Source organism: Carassius carassius, chromosome 18 (genome assembly GCF_963082965.1).
Source record: "Carassius carassius chromosome 18, fCarCar2.1, whole genome shotgun sequence".
NCBI classification, from domain to species: domain Eukaryota; kingdom Metazoa; phylum Chordata; class Actinopteri; order Cypriniformes; family Cyprinidae; genus Carassius; species Carassius carassius.
In genome coordinates, this window is record NC_081772.1 from 25,740,915 (window position 1) to 25,761,834 (window position 20,920).

The following is a 20,920-nucleotide window of genomic DNA, read 5'->3' on the forward strand; positions in this document are numbered from 1 at the left end:
CTAGAGGCCGCCAGAGTTCTGAACTGCAAGGCATAATCATTGACAGACATATTCCCTTGTTTCAAGTTGTATAATCTCTCACCTATTGAGGAGTCCCAGGCAGGTTTGCCGAAAACTTCCCGGAAGTGTTCGATGAAGCTAGAATATGACTGGGTTACAGGATTATTCTGGGTCCAGAGAGAGTCTGCCCATTGTAAAGCCTTGCCTTGTAACTGGGAGATAATGAAAGCTACCTTAGCTCGATCCGTTGGGTAAGAGAGCGGTTGCATCTCCAGGACCAGTGAACACTGAAGCAGGAATCCGCTGCATTCCTCCGTCGAACCAGAGTAGGGCGCTGACCTTGCCATGGGACTGGCGTGCACGGCAGGTGAAGGAGGGATGATGTGATCCGCGGAAGTGCTCGCTGGTGGTGGGGATGCAGGTGCTGACATTAGTGTACGGGGGAGTGCATCAACTAATTCTTGGAAGGGATCCGTGAGGCTCATGCTTGTGTCTCTCGGTGCTGGTCCGGTCATCTGTTACGGATCACTCGAAGACAGAGGAGTAACAGATGGAAGATGTTATTTATTGAATGGACACAAGCAGAGGAGCGGGAAGTGAGGAGTGGATGGGTGTTGGGATCCGTGCCGGGAAGGAGGGGACCACACACACGCACCGTGGGTTTTAGGAGGATCTTGGAGGTAATCCTTGGAGAGAAGATGGAAGAAGAGTCTTCGGAAGTTATCCTTGGAGAGAAGGTAAAGAGGAGTTAGTCCTAATAGTTAGCGCAGGAATGATCTTGTCGCGAACGTGACCGGACAATGATTGGATGCGTGTGTGTGGCTTTTGTGGTGCTGTGGTGGATGATAGGTGATGCGGATCAGGTGGTGATAATTAGTATTCAGGTGAGGGTGTGCGCCGTGATTGTGTGGAGGTGGAACCTGGTGTGTTTGTGACACAGGGAATGTGTGCGAACATGTGGCCCAGGGAAGCAACAATTCTCTGTGGCCCAGAAGTCTACACAATCGCTTAAATCTATCTCAGCTCCCCTGACACTGAGAAGCTAAAGTTGTTACAAAGGCAAATAGCGACATTTATTTAAATTATGTAACACAAAGCCCTGTACAACCACGTGTGTAAAAAGTATTGGTAAAGTCAAGTAAAGTCAAGTCACCTTTATTTATATAGCGCTTTAAACAAAATACATTGCGTCAAAGCAACTGAACAACATTCATTAGGAACAGTGCTTTAAGTGGCCCAAAAGAGGTGCCGGTACTCTATTATTATTATTTATTTATTTTATGAATTCCCTCATCCCCTGAGGTAACAGAAACTATACTGAAGGGGTTTTATATACTGTACAGCAGTCAACAGACGACCTTATAAAAACTAATAAATCCTTTTATTAGTTTGTTGATTTGCTTGAGCTAGAAAGAGCTGCTGAACATAAATAAAATGTGTGAAAGGATTTTGAAAAAAATACCCTTAGAAAGAGCTACTGAACATAAATAAAATGTTCAAAAGAATTTTGAAAAAAATACCCTTAGAAAGAGCTACTGAACATAAATAAAATGTTCAAAAGGATTTTGAAAAAAATACCCTTAGAAAGAGCTACTCAACATAAATAAAATGTGCAAAAGGGTATTGAATTTTTTTCTACAAAATGTAGCCTACATAAATTAATTATAAAACGTAACATAACCATAGAGCCAGCGAGTCATCTGATTCTGACCGTGTTCTTTTAGTACTCAGAGTATATTAAGTGTTGTTCACTGTATTTGTATTTTTACCGAGCTGAGTGTGCGCGTTTCACACACCCTCTCACGTTTAGTTGTTGACACTGACAGCAGCAAAAGCGACGCATATGCTTTTCACTTGTTAAACTCAAGGATGAATGGGTAATGTAGTCTCTGCTCTCGGTGGGATGAATTAGGAAGCGTGCATTGTGAAGGGCGCTCTGAAAAGCGGCAGCGCAGGCAAAGGATTATAAAACCTCTATTAAAACAGATGACCAAATGAGCGTACCGTTACGCTAAAAGCACGTTCTGGGCGCACAGAGAGGTGGCGGTACGCTCAAGAGCTATATTAGGAAGTGGCGGTACTGAGTACCGGTGCGTACCGGCCCATTTAGAGCACTTATTAGGAAAACAGTGTGTCAATAATGCAAAATGACAGTTAAAGGCAGTTCATCATTGAATTCAGTGATGTCATCTGTGTTCAGTTTAAATAGTGTCTATGCATTTATTTGCAAATCAAGTCAATGATATCGCTGTAGATGAAGTGACCCCGACTAAGCAAGCCAGAGGCGACAGCGGCAAGGAACCGAAACTCCATCGGTGACAGAATGGAGAAAAAAACCTTGGGAGAAACCAGGCTCAGTTGGGGGGCCAGTTCTCCTCTGACCAGACGAAACCAGCAATTCAATTCCAGGCTGCAGCAAAGTCAGATTGTGCAGAATGTAAAATTATAATGTAAAAGGAGCTCATGCAAATACTGAGGTGCTAAACCATTCGAGGCTTTATAAGTAATAAGCAATATTTTAAAATCTATACGATGTTTGATAGGGAGCCAGTGCAGTGTTGACAGGGCTAGGTTAATATGGTCATACTGCCTGGTTCTAGTAAGAACTTTTGCTGCTGCATTTTGGACTAGCTGTAGTTTGTTTACTAAGCATGCAGAACAACCACCCAATAAAGCATTACAATAATCTAACCTTGAGGTCATAAATGCATGGATAAACATTTCTGCATTTGACATTGAGAGCATAGACCGTAATTTAGATATATTTTTGAGATGGAAAAATGCAGTTTTACAAATGCTAGAAACGTGGCTTTCTAGGGAAAGATTGCGATCAAATATCACACCTAGATTCCTAACAGATGACGAAGAATTGAAAGAGCAGCCATCAAGATTTAGACAGTGTTCTAGGTTATTACATGCAGAGTTTTTAGGTCCTATAATTAACACCTCTGTTTTTTTTTTTTAATTTAGCAGTAAGAAATTACTCGTCATCCAGTTTTTTATATCGACTATGCATTCCATTAGTTTTTCAAATTGGTGTGTTTCACCTGGTCGCGCAGAAATATAGAGCTGAGTATCATCAGAGTAACAGTGAAAGCTAACACCATGTTTCCTGATGATATCTCCCAAGGGTAACATATAAAGCGTGAAAAGTAGCGGCCCTAAATTGAAGCAACACCTCCCCCTTTGGCTTTTAGACGTGGCTCATGATTATAACTGTAATCTTGAGGGGTGGACTCATTTAAAATAATGTAATCATCAGGTTTTAGCCAGGTTTCTGTCAAACATAGCACATCTAGATTATGATCAGTGATCATATTATTTACAAAAAGTGTTTTCGTAGAAAGGGATCTGATATTCAATAAGCCAAGCTTTATCATTTGTTTATCCGTATTGCATCTGTTTTTTATTTGTTGAACCTCGATTAAATTGTTACTCTTAAGTTGGTTTGGACGTTTTTTGTATTTTCTAGTTCGGGGAACAGACACAGTCTCTATAGTGTGATATCTAGGTGAAAGAGTCTCTATGTGCTGAGAATTAACTGACCTCTGTGACGTGAGGCAGCTAGCAGACGGTCGGTTTAGCCAGTCTGTCTGCTTCCTGACCTAGGCCCCAGTTAGTCAAGTATAAACTCTAAGACTATTTGCCATATTTCTAGAGAGAAGAGTGGCTCCACCCCAGGAGGGATGAAGATCTTCTTTTTTCTAACAGGTCAGGTCTGCCCCAAAAGCTTGTTCAATTGTCTATGAAACCTATGTAATTCTGTGGGCACCTCTAAGGCCCAATCCCAATTCTATTTTATAACCCTTCCCCTACCCCACCGCCTACCCCTTCCCCTTGTCCCTTGAAACAGAGTGTCAAGGGGTAGGGGAGAAAATATTCCCATAAGGATTGGGACACCACTACCATGACGTCACATGCCATCATTCGTCGTCTAGCTCTTGCAATACACACATATACTGGTGTGCTGGTGTGCATTAGAGCCTTTAATTATCGTTCTGTATTAATGAGCTGCTTACTGGCACACACACATATCGGAAATCGCGCAGCTCACACATCCAGGAGAAAATAAACTTGTCAACGCTGCTCCATGACTTTTATTAAATACAGTTTCATGATGGATTTGACTTGGAAGACTTGTTGTATGGTGTACTTTTATGGTTTTTATTGAATTAATTGCCATTGTTTGGAAAAGATAATCTCACATTCTGCATTTTTCTTATCTTACACATCGAGTAATATGGGTTTGAAATGATTTGGAACTCTTCCTTCTCTACAATGACTTTAGCTGTTGATTTCTTCGGAGTGTTCCAAAATGTGCTTATCCTTTCATTTCCCATTTTGATCTATTCTGAAATTTGCCTCAAATCTCAAATTACCTAGAGTTCTGCATCAGCAGCGGAACTCTCTTCTTCTTGTATAAAAGACTTTTCTATAGTCATTCTGGATTCCAATCCTCTGTACTTTGCCCATCTCTGCCTTTTCTCTGTCATGTGGTTTTCTGTCCAGATTTCCCTTTTCCTCTGCATCTCCATTACAAACAGAGCACATCAGCAACTGGATAACTTACACTCAGAGTCAGTTACCATGGTAACTTACACTATGAACCTAACCTGGTTGGGAGCAGGTTTTCTTCGATAAACCCAGAGTTTATTTTGGTTCCCTCCCCCTTTTTAAACACTTCATTAATGCACGCTGGAAAAAATGTTCTTCTTACTAAGTGTTTTTTTCTTCTTCTTTTTTTGCCCAAGTACAAATATAAAAAAAATGATAAAATAAAAGATTGATTTTCTATATAAGAAAATGATACAAGAAAGTTTGTCTTGTTTCCTGGGGGGGATCTAAATTAAGTGCATTTTACTTAAGCAAAATTATATGCCAGTGTGGTAATAAAAATAATCTTAATGCAAATGGTAAACCTTATTCTGAGTGTCTATTACTAAGTGCAAATCTACTGTAGCTCCGCCCTCCATCGACACATAAGGTTAAATATGACACATGTGAATAACGACTTCAGTGGTGTAGGCACTAGGCAGTAATGTTTTTGGCACGGAAACTAGCTTGTAACGCTATTTATTGGGTTAGAGTCCGGCTTTTGCCGAGCTCATTCTTCTCACTTTTCCCATCACATGTCACATTAGAGTTTTTTTTTTTTTTTTTAAATGAACAAAATGTTCTAAAAGTGGAAGTAAAGTGCCTAACGAGTGTTTAATAATGATACAACTATTTATAATTGTAATACATATAATCATTTACAATGTTATTATTGCATCCTGTTAATGTATAACAATACTGAGGTGCAAATGTATCTGCCAGTATAAGTAAGTATACGTATAACTAGCATCTAAATATTATTTACACTTAGTCTGTTGCAAAGTACTGCTACTTTTACATGGTTAATAGAATATATCACGATTTTCACTGTACATTTTTTTCTGTAAATAGCATCTAGAGCTACTTGCACTTAGCCTACTGTAAATAGGATCTATCGCTAAGAAAGTATGTTAATTGCACTTAGTGTAAATAGCCACTGCCGTATTTTTCTAACTCTATTGGCAGATCATTTGTAAAATAAGAAAAATACACTTAAAATATTATTATTAATATGATTATCTTATATATATTTTTTGCCCATGAGATACCATAAAATGATTAGCTATTAATTCATTAATCTAATGTTCTGCCAGTTTTCACCTGTGATATTATAACACTGATAAGAATTACATTTGTATCGAGTCTGAAGTATGCAGATGGATTTTTGGCGGGAGCTGTTGCCATGGTGAATCGTAATATCTGCGCTCCATTGATACTGGCTTTTTATCGTAGTGGTGTTATTTAATATTATTAATATTATTATTACTGTTGCAGTTGTTGTTGTCTAAAATTGAACACCTTTGCAATGTAAACAAATGACAGGCTACAAGTGTTATTCATCCATCTCCTTCACACTGCACTTTGATGTCAGGTGTCATATGTCAAAATATATGACATAATTTCTTTATTTATATATATATATATATATATATATATATATATATATATATATATATATATATATATATATATTTGTGCCACATTTAAATATAATTATATTTTAATTCTTTCTTAATTTATTTAATTTTTATAATGATAATTCAGAGAAAGAGAAAATCTGAATAAGCCTTACCAATGTTGTGATAATTATTTTTAAGGCACTCTATGTTTTAAAAAATAAATAAATACTGTAATATAATACTAGTTTAGTCAAATAACATAAAAAAGACCATACCCCTCGATGCCTGTGAAACTTTTCTCCCTCAAACAGCACGCTAACGTTACTCTACACTACAGACTACACACAGCAATATAAACAACATATCTGCATGTTCTCACATCGCATTGTTCTTGTAAAAAAAAAATAATAATAAGTAAATAAACATCAAAATCACTTAGCTGAGAATGAAACACCACTTACCAGCTGCCGCGGTGTTAATAATATACTCTAGCAATTAAAAAATCTGCGTGCAGCTTGAGAGGAATCGTCCCGCTCGGAGGAGGTCATCGTCATCAGGTGAAAGGTCATCATGTGGGTCATTTTATTTACGGCTAAATTATTATTAATACATTTTACTAATATTTAGATTGGGCATGGGCAGGCATTCACAAAAGGGCATGTTATTACAAAAAATTTGAGGAAAATTTGCTTTGACAAAAGGGCACTTTGGGCACCAAGACCCCCCCCCCCCATCTGCACGTGCCTGCAAAGGAATGATTAAAAGATCAAGGCCAAAGACCATCTCCTTTGCCCTGGAAGATAAATTACCCTGTTTAAAACTGCATGCTATGGCTTGGAACAATTAGAGTGTGCTGAGGGAAGACCGCAGGCTTGTATTGTGTATGAAAGAAGATACGCAAATACACTTCACATCCCTAAAATCAAATCTTCTCTCTGGGTTTTTTCCACTTTTCCACTCCTCTACCTCTAGTATGTGGAATTAATGATGCAAATATAACATTTGCCATGAGTCACACTGTACAGAATACAGTAGTACAGAATTGCAACTGTTGATTTTGAACAAATTATTTGGTCCCACTTTATATTAGGTGGCCTTAAATACTAGGTACTTAAAAATACATAAAAAAAAAATAAGTACAATGTACTTATTGTGTTCATATTGTATTGTAAAACACTTTTGCTGCTATTGAGGTGGGATAGGGGTAAGGTTAGGGAGAGGGTTGGAGGTATGGGTAAGTTTAAGGGTGGGTTAAGGTGTAAAGTATGGGTCAACAGTGTAATTATAAATGTAATTACACAAATTAAATGCAGATGTAATTACATGTAGTTTTTTTTAAACATATAAGTACAATGTAAAAACATGTATGTACACAATAAGTACATTGTACTAAATTATTAATTAAAATGTAAGTACATAGTAGTTAAGGCCACTTAATAAAAAGTGGGTCCAATTATTTTGTACATCTTCAGAATGATGTTTAATTTAAATGTATAATATTTAACAAAAAAAAAGAAAGAAGAAAAATCTTTTTGCCTAAGAGTTAACAAAATAAGCTTATTTAAATATAGATTTCTGAGAACTAATCACAATAACTTTCACCAGTTTAAGGTTTTGTTTTTCTTTTTTTCTAAAAAACAACAACAACAACAACAACAAAAAATCTTAATAAAGCAGATTGTATCTGTGTTTGTATTGGTCCTTGAGTTTATGGAACTCCCCACCTAGTGTAGTGCCAAGGAAATTGCGGGTTATTGTTTTTCTATGGCTCTTCTATGCAGAAACCAGAAAATAATGTTGACTTAAGAAGACAAATGCATCATGACCACACAATATCAGATCTTATCCAGTCAAAAATATGTTTAGGGTAGAGGAATGAACAATGAATTTTTGCAAAGCCACTGATTTATTTTCATTATTTACTGTTCTCAATACACACTGTTTAATGGAAACAAGGAACACTGGCCAGGCTCCTGAAGGATACAATATAATGCTTTGTTATGTCTACCATGCAGTGGTACATATTCAAACTCCTGTAGGACACTGAAGGTGAAGGTGATATTAGCCAGACAACAATGCATATCATTGGCTAAGTTTACATGCAAGCAAATAATCCATTTGTAATTGCATTGACGACTCAATCGGACTGAAAAGCCTTCATGTAAACATCTTATTTGATCCAATTGAGCTCGATCTGAATTAAATTTTGATTGAATTGAAAGGGGTGGTTTATTCGTTTTCTAATACAATTGAGAGTGCATGTAAACATTCAATTGGACTGAACCCCGAAAGTGAAAGGACTGCGCATGTGCAATGACGCATACATAGAATAATGACGTATGACACACGGAATACGCGGCTCTTCTTTTTGAATAAAGTGTTGTATAAATGTGTGTGCTGTCATTAGAAAACTCCTTTCACTTCTTCACTTCCTTTCACTGTAAAGTGGAGCAGGACAACCAGTCCTTGTTTTGGATTATTATCCAGAGGCAAACCGTTTTGGAAAACACATGGGGAGGAGCATTTTTACTGCGTGATTAATATGAGCAGCACAGCACAGGATAAATATTAATTATACTGTAAAAAACAAATAATGAAACTGTGTAGGTGTAACGTTTGATCAGGCTCCATTCCACTAAAGGGAGCCTTCACCTGAACAACCAAATGTTAACCACCTATTGCTATTACTGCCGTTGATGATGGTCCTGTCAGTAAAGGTCATATCACTCATAAAACACTTCCCATAAAACCTAGAGTTGGCCTGTTTCACACGAAAGAAATCACTCTTTATGTTATATCATCACCATGAAACAAAGTTATCCCAGGATATCCTTGGTTGTCTAAGCACGACCCACAGTTTTCCTGGAGGGAGAAGAAATTGGTCAGTTGGTCACCTCATTGTCACTCTCACTGTCTGGAGCTGCCCACCAAACTTCCAGTCTGCACTACACATCTAGCCAAGAATCCATTTTCAGTACCCACTAATGTCCCTATTGATTATGCTGACTAAGCATAGGTTTTATCAAAGAAAAGGCCACCAAGTTGCCACCTCATCGCCCCTGGGACTGTGCCATTGACCTCCTTCCTAACACCTCTCCACCTAAGAGTCGTGTTTACCCATTGTCTATTCCTGAAACCAAGGCCATGGAAGAATACATTGAAGAAGCCTTATCTTATGGGTTTATTAGGCCGTCCACTTCTCCTGCATCATCTGGGTTCTTTTTTGTTGACAAGAAAGATGGTGGAAGATGGCTTTTCTCACCAGCAGGGGGCACTATGAGTATTTGGTTATGCCATTTTTTGGTTGGCCAATGCACTTTAAATTTTCCAGTCCTTCGTTAAGGAAGTTTTCAAAGATCTCTTGAATCAGTATGTGATTGTCTACGATTTCCTGATCTACTCTTGCTCCATGGAAGAACATATCTCTCATGTAAGAACTGTTTTGTCACAGCTGCTCCAGAATGGTCTTTTTGTCAAGGCGGAAAAGTGTGAGTTTCATGTTACATCGATTAAGTTCCTGGGATACAATATTAGCCAATCAGGAGGTGAGATGGATGACACCAAATTTAAGCTGTCACGAACTGGCCCATACCCAGCATGGTCAAGGACTTACAATGATTTCTAGGATTTGCAAACTTCTACCGTAGATCCATCCGTGATTTCAGTACCATAGCTGCACCTGTCACCTCACTACTTAAAGGAAAACCCAAGAAGTTAGCATGGACGGAGGCAGCTACTTCAGCAATCAACAAGCTCAAGTCCAGTTTCACCACAGTTCCCATTCTTAAGCATCCAGACCTTAAACGTCCCTTCATCGTCGAGGTTGATGCCTCCAACTGTGGAATCGGTGCTGTCCTCTCTCATGGAACACCAGGCAAGCTACACCCTTGTGCATTCTTCTTGTGAAAGTTAACTTTGGATTTAGCCAAATCCAAAGTTGGATTTAGCCAACTGTGAAATAGTTTTTTTTGTAAAGTATACCAGCAAGGGGCAATAGATTTGATGTCACTGCGAAAACAGGCTCATCACTGTCAAACATGCTGTAAATTCTGTCTTATTCCCATTTCAGTTTCTTTTGAAAGATCTTTGTCATATACTGAATGTGAATACTGCAGATCATTTCCTAAAGGAATTCTGAATTTAGATGGCTTTATGTAAAAGTGTTTTGTTAGTGATATTATACTGTCAGTTTATCTTCTGAAAATCTTTTAATTTAATGACAGAATTTGTTTATTTTAAAGAGGTGCATCAAGATTTTAACACACCGTCCTCTCAAGTGTGGTCATAATAGGGAGAAAACATGAACTTCACCAACATCATTTAGCTTGTTCTGAATCAGATCTAAGATAGCTAGTAACTCACTACTTTATTATTATTCTTTCTTACTCTTACTATTAACATTATTGCTTTTACTTCTACTTGAGATACTATTTCTAGCCATATGTGTACTTTTATGATAGACTGAGTTGCTGTGTATTTTTCTAATCAGTCACTTATGATGTACCATTTTAGCAATTATAGTGCTGCTCTTACAGGGAGTAGACAGCTAAACAGCACAAGTTTTTGAAACAGAGCCTTAATCTGCTGTTTGTTCTGATAGATTGTAAACTTTTACATTAACACAACATGTCATTGTTTAGTCTACCCTTTACTTAAACAGAATGCGCTTTGTTGTTCCGAAGCTAGGTAGTTCACTCTAGGCAGTCTTGAATTGCTTTTGTATTGGCCTCATATTTTAGCTGTGGTCACAGACAGTAGATGGGACATTAGTTGAATATCATGGTGCTCTGTGCAGGCAAAAAGTCATTTCTGGTCTGTTATGCTATGGACTAGCCTGTTGGCTGACACCACTTCTGTGACTGATCATGCACAAACTCATCTGTCAAATCTCTGCTGTGATTTCACACTCTGAGAAACTGTAGTGGACAGAAGTAAGGAACTATGGGAGGTGAGAACTCTCTGATCTTTAGGAGGCTTGTTAATGCCACATCTGCTGGTAATGTGACAGGACAACGTCTGAATTAACTGTCACTTTGCTGGTCAGTATCCTTTGATACTGCACCATTATAACAGCACTATGACAGTTCCTTTGAGAATGAATTTCCGTGCTGGATCCGGCTGGTCTAGCTTTTGCCATTCTGCTAATCTGCAAAAAAATAAAAATGCTGAATTAAGCAGATTTTGTGAATCTGGTGATTAATCTCCTGATTTTTAATAAATGTATTTACAAACAATCCCTAAACAAACCCTAAACCTAACATCATGCAAAAGATGCCACCAAAATTCCTACATTTAAATTTTGCCTTGATATCTGAGAAATGATAAAAGTTTATTTTTAAACTCCCAATCCTAACCCTCATTTTTACACATAATCTCACCCAATCTCCATCCCTAAATTCTAACCCCTACCCCTGAAAGTTTTTCAAGTCACAAACAAATCCAATATCCAATCCAGAACAGGGGGCCGGATTCATGCAAAATTATTTTAACTTCTATTTTCTTCAAATTTTCTGATTTAAGAATAAAGTTATATTTTAAAAATCTTAAGACTATTTTAGCTTTTTTTTTTAAGATGTCCTAAACACAAAAATTTAAAAACAAATTGAATTCCTGAAAAGTATGTTATTTCATTGAATAAACATAAAATAAAATAAAAAATATAACAACTCCATTCGTTCACGCCAAGAACGATAACTATTTAGGTATCTTTAAAATTGTAATTTAATTGAATTGAATCTATTTTTTTATTTTATTTACTTATTATTTATTATTTATTTTAGTTTTTTCGGGATGGGGTGATGGGTGGGAGAATAGGGTGTAAAATGTTTGCTGTATTTACATGATTGTTACTTAATGTGTAATCTGCTGTAATGTGCAAACTGAAAAAGGAAATAAATATATTGTTAAAAAAAAGAACGATAACTATAAAGATAACTATATTAGTGTCCACACCAGTGGAGAACATCATTTGTTTATTCCAAGCACACACTCATCTGTTGCTTTAAATTCTGTGCCTTTATCATTATAGCTGTGGTGTGGACTCTGCTGTGAGAACTATATCTTGATCATTATCTTGATTTATTAATTTTTTTTTTTTTATGATTATTTTACTTTCTTTTATGTAAAGCACTTTGAATTACCATTGCGTATAAAATGTGCTCTATAAATAAACTTGCCTTGAGTTGCCTTTATCGTTATTGTCCTTGGTGTGAACAGGCCTATTGGCTAATACATATTACTGTTTACTAGGGAGTGTGCATGAGAACTCTGCAGTGACACCAATGATCGATAATGTAAACAATGATTGGCTATGATTATGCATAATCAGCATCCCAAAACATATTCAGTATTATGGTGGCGAGTTTCTCTCACTCTATGAGCAGATTAGTACAAATGTTCTTTTACCAACAGCATCCTCTCCTAGTATGGAGGTGCTCTTCCAGGCTCCAGCTGAATTCTGTTTCATTAGCCTGTCAAACTCCATAATAGTTAAAGCCTGTTCTCTCTCCGAGCACTGCAAACTCAATCAGTGGTATTATTTCATAACCCTTGCTTTGTGACAGGGATTATTTTATTGAGGCGCCAATCCACTCTGATTAACAGGCTGTGCGTGCATGTGGGGTGAAATACAACACTGTCAAAGTGTCCAGGCTGGGAGAGAACAAGGAGGCAGTAATAAGTGTGTTCATAAATCAGAATTGTGTGATAGAGGAAGGTGCTGATGAGCAAGCAGTAGGCGAGCGTCCACAGACGTTGATGATCTGTGATGGCCCATGAGAAGCTGGAGAGGGTAGGAGATATATGAAGAGTCAGCCACCATAACTAAACCCAAATAGAAAAACAAAGACTGACATTTCAGTCCCCAATCTGCTGTCCTTAAGAAATAAGAGGGAGAAAAAAATATAATGCTTGCTGCAATGATGTGTTTTTATTGTTTTTACCCACGATCCTCTTTGTATTGGTAGATTTGGCTTTACTTAAACCTTTGTTCTTTTTGGTTTGTCTCCACACGCCTCTGGCTTAACTAGCAGACAACGGATGACATTGTGTCCTCTGCAGAATGTTCCAGCGATGACGAGGATCTGGAGGAGTGTGACGGGGGACACACAGGTAGGATGGATGTGTTACGTTTGTGCTTGCTTAAACTTGGTCTTTCAGTCTCTTCTGTTTGAGTTCTCCCTCTCAAAGCATCACCCCCATGAGAATCCAGTGTAACTTCAAAAGAGTCACTAAAAGCCATTTTTCAAGCTTAAAAACAATAGCAATAAAAACATATGTCTATAGTGATATAAAGTGGTATATGACTGATGTACAATAGTATTTGGACACTTAAATCACAATAAATGTCTGCATGTAACTGGATTAGAATATAAAATATTAAACCAAATAGCATCTGCAAACAAATGTTACTAAATATTTTCTCAGGATCTCTGAGGAATAACTTTTTAATAACTTTTTTTCTTTGTAATAACTTTTAGGAAAAAGTCACATGACGCCAACACATTAACCGTGGGCATGTTACACTAATATCTGACTTTCAGAAAATGTCTGTCAAATAATTAAATTTAAATTAGGGCTATATTGCATATATTACAATATATAAATATTTGCTCCCGAGTTATGATATTCAAAATAAATTACATGTTTGTGGCAGATGAAAGATAAAGAAGAAGACTGCCTTAGTCTAAATAAGATTTTCTTAATTTTGAACAGTATATCATTATCCTCAATGTCACTTGCTTTATCTTGCTATCTGTTGTGTAGTGACATTGATAGATTTTAAGGTGATTTATGTGTCCAAATTCATTTCTATTGACTTCTGTTGTATTGAAGTCTGTGGGCTGATTTCTCTCAATCACTTCTCGTGCAAATGATATTGTGAAATGAGTCAGGAAGCATTGGGCTTGAGTTACACTTGATCATGGGGCTGAACGTCACTAACATGGTTGTGTGTTTATACTAATTTTGTCCTCTCAGCAATCAACAGAGAGACAAACTTTATGACAAAAGTCCAAAATTAGTATCAAACTCCATGTAGTTCACTCTGATGCTTCAAAATGTATCAATCCTGTTCACGATGGATTTCTTGCAGTGTGCATGTGTGTGCGTCTTTGACATATGATACATTTTGAGTTGTTTACAAATAAAATGAGAATAATGCTTTGAGCATAGAGATTTCTGATGTGTAGCAGACTAACAGCAACAGAAGCAACTCTTCCTTCCTGTTTGTTCCTTTGTTTCTTCACATTGAAGGCTTGCCTTACGTTAAAACATCTAATAGAGAACAGATATCTTATTATAATTTTTGTGCTCACCTTTCTCCACACATAGCCTCTGTTTCCTCAAGGTTATTATTTTTTTTTGTGCTTTATGACTATGATGTATTAATTAGTATGGTTAAGATAAAACATCATTTTTATAGAACTTTGCTGTAATTGTTAGACTCCTGCTGTCAGCCATCACAGTATACAAAATCCTGCTGTTGATTTTAGTGCTTACAAGGCCATTATGGATGAAAGGATTGTTTGGTTTATTAAAGTTTGATGGTCTGCCTGCTGCCCTGTACTAGTATCTTTCAACCAAAGGTCATTTAATTACTTCTAAATGTCATCAGAACACTAATTAAGGCCCTTGAATTTACTTCAAACCACACCCTGCATTATACAAAACATTTGTCTTACTTACAAGGACACTCTGCTCATTATACAAAGACTGACTCTATACTAAATTTGAAACCTGATGGCAGACAGTTGTGCTTTGGATAAATTCTCCCTGTGGTAAATCTAATATCATCCCCAAGTCTTCTCAAATTCAGTGGTAACAGGAAGTATGCTAAGGGACAGTTCCATTGTTACCTTTAATTTCTTCTCCTCTGACATCCGGTACGAGTACACTTAGCCACAAACCACCATACTCATAAGATTTAAATCATCAGTCTGATCTTCACTTCAAATTTCTTGGAGAGTTTGCATGATACTATCTGTTCTGTTCTGTTTTGGTTAAGCCTTTTCATGTGGAAAAAAAACATCTTCCTACTGTATCCACTCTTTTATATTCCATTCATGGGATTTGGGTTTATTTCCAATAATTTTCTTTTTTTACCCTCTTGGGTGCCCTTTTCTTTGATGTCCACATCCTTCCATTTTCCAGGGTTAAAGTTGATCCTCTTGTTTCGCTTCATCTTGTGCCGCATGGAATTTTGGTGGTTGAAAAAAAAAAATCTTTCTCATTTTTGTTATGTTTTGCGCCATTAGGCTCAAATTAAACATCCTCACATTCTATACAACTGGAAATAAAAGGCAACAAAATCTTTTCTTGCCATCATATGTTTTATTTATTATTTTTGCCTAGTGCAGGCAACCCCATTATGTCTCAGGAAAGTTGTGTGTGAAAGAATGACCACCCCCCACCCCTCCATCCCTGATCTCATCTTTATTTCTGTGCCTTTCTGCATAGACATGTCTGTCTGAATGCAAATGGCATAAAAAGACTTTAACTGCCACAAAGTATATCTGTTTTTCTATTTGTTGCTACGGATCAGTTGCATTTGACGCATGCGTTGATTGCAAACTAACTGATCCCCAGTGGGAGATCTCCATCATTACTCTTGCATGGATGTTATTGGCTCCATCTTGTGTGCTTCTCCATCCATGAGCTTACTAACAGGCCGACCATGTGTGCTGTTGTGCATATTACCCATCTATGTGCTGATGTCTTTGTCTTTAGACATTGATTGCTCTATCTCTCTGATGTCTTGCTGATGTGGTTGTTTCTTGTATTTTTGCTCTGTGTGCTGTTAAACACATTTGTTTGGATAATGGGAATTCCACAAAAAGGCTAATAAACATTTATACCAAGAACAGGGATTACACTGGAATTTTGAAGATGGGAAACCCTAAAATCTTGCAGTGATTCTGGTGTGGAGATACTGGCCAGGTTTTACATGACATGAAATAAACAATGTGTGCTTGTCTTATAAATTATCACTTTGGCAAATCAAACAGCTCATCAGGAAGTTTAAGCGAACACAGTGTTTAGAAACTAACCCAGGGTCATTGAAAACAAAAAACCTGTGGCGACATTTCTGCAAAATAATTAGCTTTTTCCAAGTACAATGCTGAACCAGGATAGCTACCGAACAAGTGTACTACAACAGAAAAGACATATGAATAAAGTTGGTTATGTGATGAAAATATTAAAATGTATTATTTTAAAAATCATGAAGTATGGGAAAAGTGTTGTTGTTTTTTTTAGGTCATAACATAGTATTGTGCTTTATTAATCAATAATATGTCCCTGTAATAATTATTTAATTTGTGTGAAAAGTTTATATATAGATGCATCTCAAAAAATTTGAATATTATGGAAAAGTTCTTAGTTTTTTTTGTAATTTAATAAAAAAATAAACGTTCTTATATTCTAGATCCATTGCACACAAACTGAAATATTTCAAGAGGTTTTTTTTTTTTTTTTTAATTCTGATGGTTATGACTTACAACTAGGAAAATAAAAATTTCAGTATCTAAAAAAATGATTTATAAAACAGAAATGTTGGGGCTCCTTTTGCACGAATTACTGCTTCAATGCAGCGTGGCATGGAGGCGATCAGTCTGTGGCAGTGGTGAGGCGTTTTTTAAAACCGGATTGCTTTGATTGTGGTCTTTATCTTCTCTGTATTGCTTGGTCAGATGTTACTCATCTTCCTCTGCAATACCCCATAGATTCTCTGTAAGGTTCAGGTCAGTTGAGTTGGCTAGCCAATCAAGCACAGTAATATTATGGTCATCAAACCACTTGGAACTGGTTCACTGTGGGCAGGTGCTAAAGTCCTGCTGCAAAATGAAATCAGAATCTCCATAAAGCTTGTCAGCAGATAGAAGCATGAAGTGCTCCAAAATCTCCTGGTAGATCCCATTGACTTTGGACTTGATAAAACACAATGGACCAACACCAGCAGATGACATGGCACCCAAAATCATCACTGACTTCAGAAACTTCACACTGGACTTTGGATTCTGTGCCTCTCCATTCATCCTCCAGACTCCAGACCTCGATTTCCAAATGAAATGCAAAATGTACTTTCATTTGAAGAGTGCTGTGGACCACTGAGCAACAGTCCAGGTCTTTTTCTCCTTACCCCAGGTGAAATGCTTCTGACGTTTATTTAGGGCCCGAGCACCGATGGTGCGAGGACCCTCTTGTATCTGCTTTGGTTATTATTATTATTCCGCTTCTTCTTCTTCTTCTTCTTCTCCCGAATGAATCGCATTTTTGAGGGCTTAAACATGCTCAAAAAGTCATGAAACTTTGTACACCTGTCAAACCTGGTGAAAATTTTTGTCTAATATAGGATTCAGAAGAGGGTGTGGCAAAATGGCTCGACAGCACCACCTATACTAAAAAAATCAACAGTCTTCCAGCTATGTTTCACGTATATGCACGAAAATGGGCACACACATGTAACGCACCAATACCTACAAAAAAGACTCTTGGAGCAAAATTCTAAACCCAACAGGAAGTCGGTTATTTTTAATATTATGAGCAAATTTTGTGTAATTTTTGTCATTTCCATGCGTTGTATTTTAACGAACTCCTCTTAGAGATTTATTCAGATCAACACCAAATTTGGTATGCCTAATCTAAAGGCCTTTGCGATGTTAAAGCTGCAAGCAGCGATGAACGGGCCCTCGCACCCGGGCTGAAAGATCTCTGTGAAGATCTCGAAGGGCTTGATTCGTTGAAGGGCGTGTCCGTGGCATGAAATTTTGATGATTCGCCATGAAAAATTAAGTTGCTATAACGCAGACATACAATGTCCAATCTGCCCCAAACTTTACATGTTAGATAAGACTCTGAACCTGAACAGATTGACATGCCCATATTCAGTTATAGTCATAGTGCCACCTATTGGCAACAGGAAGTGACATATTTTACACTGCGACGAACTACTCCTAGAAATTTTATGACATCAATGACTTTTTTGTGGTCAGTCTAATCTAAAGGCCTGTGCGATGTTCAGTTGTGAAGATCTTGTGAAGAGTTTTGTGAAGAGTTTTCGTTAAAAGGCATGTCCATGGCGCCGTGGCGAAGTTCGATGTCTCGACATGGTAATAAAAGATTTTATTACATAAAATGTCAGATTTTCCCCAAACTTCACATGTGTGATAAGAGTCCTGGCCTGAACACATCTGAAGGCCACTATTCCATCGGGTGTGGCAAAATGGCTCAAAAAGCGCCACCTATACACTTTCAACGGAGTGCGCCTCGAGCTATGTTTCACGTACATGTACAAAAATTGGTACACACATGTAACACACCATTACCTACGAAAAAGTCTCTTGGTACGAAATCTGAATCCTAACAGGAAGTCAGTTATTTAGAATTTTCTCTGCAAAATTGTTGTTGTTTTTGTCTTTTACAGGGGTTGTACTTTAACGAACTCCTTTCAAGGCAGTAGTCTTCTAAACATAACAAGTAATAAACAAATAAACAATTTTTTTTTAAATATTTCAGTTTGTATACAATGAATCTAGAATATAAGAAAGTTTACTTTAAATTAATTTATATATATATATATATATTTACATCCATACACTAGGCTGACCAATAAATAATTTAAGATTATGTTCTTTCTCTGAGGACTAAAAAGAAACTCAAAGCACAAAGACAACTGACATAGTTCCAATTATTTTATGTTTGGAAAGGGGGGAAAGCTGGCACCAGTGTAGTTCAAGAAGGAAGAGACTTTTAAAGTAACACTGATGTTGTGTCTGCAAGATCCCTGTGGTTTCATCGTGCTGTCATCGGCTCAGTTGATTAAGATGAAAAAACATCTTCAATGTAAGACATCAATCAGGAGAGCATGGAGAGGTGCACAGAGAAAATGAGACCCTGAGGAGAATGGGTCAATGAACCACTGACACAGGCTGATTTTGATTTTGGTAAAGTCAGGCCCCATTGGGCTGGCTGTCACTTTGAAGCAGCTCTCAGATCAGTTTAAGGTTTACACACTTAGCTTAATTTAGCTTAATGGCCATACAACAAATTGAGCAGCAGACAGCAGTCACATGCCACTGGCCGAGGATATTAATTTATTACCTTGGGTAACATTGAGATGATATAATGAAGTTGCAGCAATCTGTGACACTCCAAGTCAAAAGATCCCTTAGAAAGACATTTAAAAAGACAAACTAGAGAAAGCAAAACCACAGCAACTAAACATCACAACTGGGAAAGCTAATTGACCCTATGCTAAGCCCCACTTAAAAAAAAATACTAAAAGTACAGTAATTGCTTCAGGTACAATCAACCATTATTGCTGGGACACTTACATGTGACACAAAAAAAAAAAATTATTTGCTCCGAAATAGTTGAATGTCATTAACTTAACAATAATAATTTATGGATGATGCAGAACTCATACTACAATACTGATGTCCTGCCGCTATTTACCTCAGCACTTATGCAGACTTCTAATTTCCCACGTTCCAGTTCTTACAATGATGATGAGTTAGCAGATGCTGAGATGAAGTAGAACCAGTACAGTCGCAGGTTGAGCACAATGCATGGCTGACACAAATTTATTTGACTGCAGCAAGCCTTTTGAACCACAGGTGCCAGCTTACAAAGACTCTTCTTTTAGGGGATCAGGCAGATTTAGCCCCATACACCTGCAGAATTCATCACTGTTTGGCAAAGCAAAAGCATGATGGTCACGCAGTTTAGACACAGATATCTGAACCAAGGATGCTCAGATTTGGTTGGGGGCACAGTAGAGAGAACAAGTCAAGTCAAGTCACCTTTATTAATATAGCGCTTTAAACAAAATACATTGCATCAAAGCAACTGAACAACATTCATTAGGAAAACAGTACTGTATGTCAACTGTCATGGTTAATTTAATTTGCTTCACATTCTCTCTGAAAAAAAAAAAAAAAAAAAAAAAAATACACTCTGAAAGGTGTTTTTTTGTTGTTGTCTTTTTTTCTTTACAGTGTTTTAACAGCCAAGAAAGAGGGTGGCTCTTTAGATTTGTTTACAAGAATGAACTCCTGTAAGCAAATGCAGAGAACTCTGCATCTGAGCTGAAGGCTTAATGCAATGTAGAAGCGTTTGCTTTGTAATGGAGCTTAGCCCAAAGAACATTTCCTCCTATCTACGCTCTGCAAAACAAATATTGTCCCCTAAGACAAGCACACAATGTTTTTTGTTTAATTAAAACTGTGAAAATTATCATTGCTTATTGAAGTGCTAACGTAAGATTAAAGTATTTACTGAGACATGTAGGGGTCCACTGCGGCACCGTATTTGTGTCTGTGGTTTTAGTAGATGCTTTCATCTTGATGAAAACATTTGAAGCAGCCAATAAAATCCCTTACTCAATAAAGTAATTTAGCTCAGGATGGTCCAGGGAATCAGTAAAAAAGTTGCTATACTAGTTTCAGTTGGTAATCTAATTTATGCTAGGGTTTCTTAGGTTTAGTAAATATTGTCCATTTTTGCAGTTTTTAAATTGTCTGCCACCCAGCTCACCAGGTAATCAGTAGCAGCAACTACTATAAAAAAACAACAACAAAAAAAACACACTGGTCAGCTACACAATATTAATCTCTCTCATGTCCTACATACATACAAACATAAATATAATTATTTAAATATGTTATGGTTTTTCAGTATGTATGTTACATACTGTACTGTTAGATATATTTTAGAAAAATATTTTCTGTCTTACTGTGATGGCATTTGTGTAATTCCCAATCTTTATTGTCATTAATATTGAGCGAACGGCTGTTGGTTATACAATGATTTCTGCCAAAAATCTGTTCTAAATTGACTTGATTCATTCAGAATTAACATTATGCTCAAATAAGATCAGTAGGTCTTTATCTTTCTATTGCGATTTAGATTTTGTTGACAAATGTATCATA

The 20,920-nt window shown here is 37.1% G+C and overlaps 1 protein-coding gene across 14 annotated transcripts in view; it reads left to right on the forward strand.

Moving 5' to 3' along the window:
- The window catches only part of LOC132092740 (neurexin-3b-like), a 539,941-nt gene that overhangs the window by 502,276 nt on the left and 16,745 nt on the right, over nt 1-20,920 (forward strand). For 11 of the 14 annotated variants that reach the window (XR_009422248.1, XR_009422247.1, XM_059499108.1 and 8 more), the window contains one exon: nt 13,022-13,103. Coding sequence is in view for 11 of the 14 variants with exons in the window: in XM_059499108.1 (XP_059355091.1) it covers nt 13,022-13,103 (82 nt within the window). In the remaining 3 variants the exon portion in view is untranslated. The remainder of the gene's footprint in view (nt 1-13,021; nt 13,104-20,920) is intronic. The other 3 variants (XR_009422249.1, XM_059499109.1, XM_059499114.1) reach the window with 1 other exon arrangement.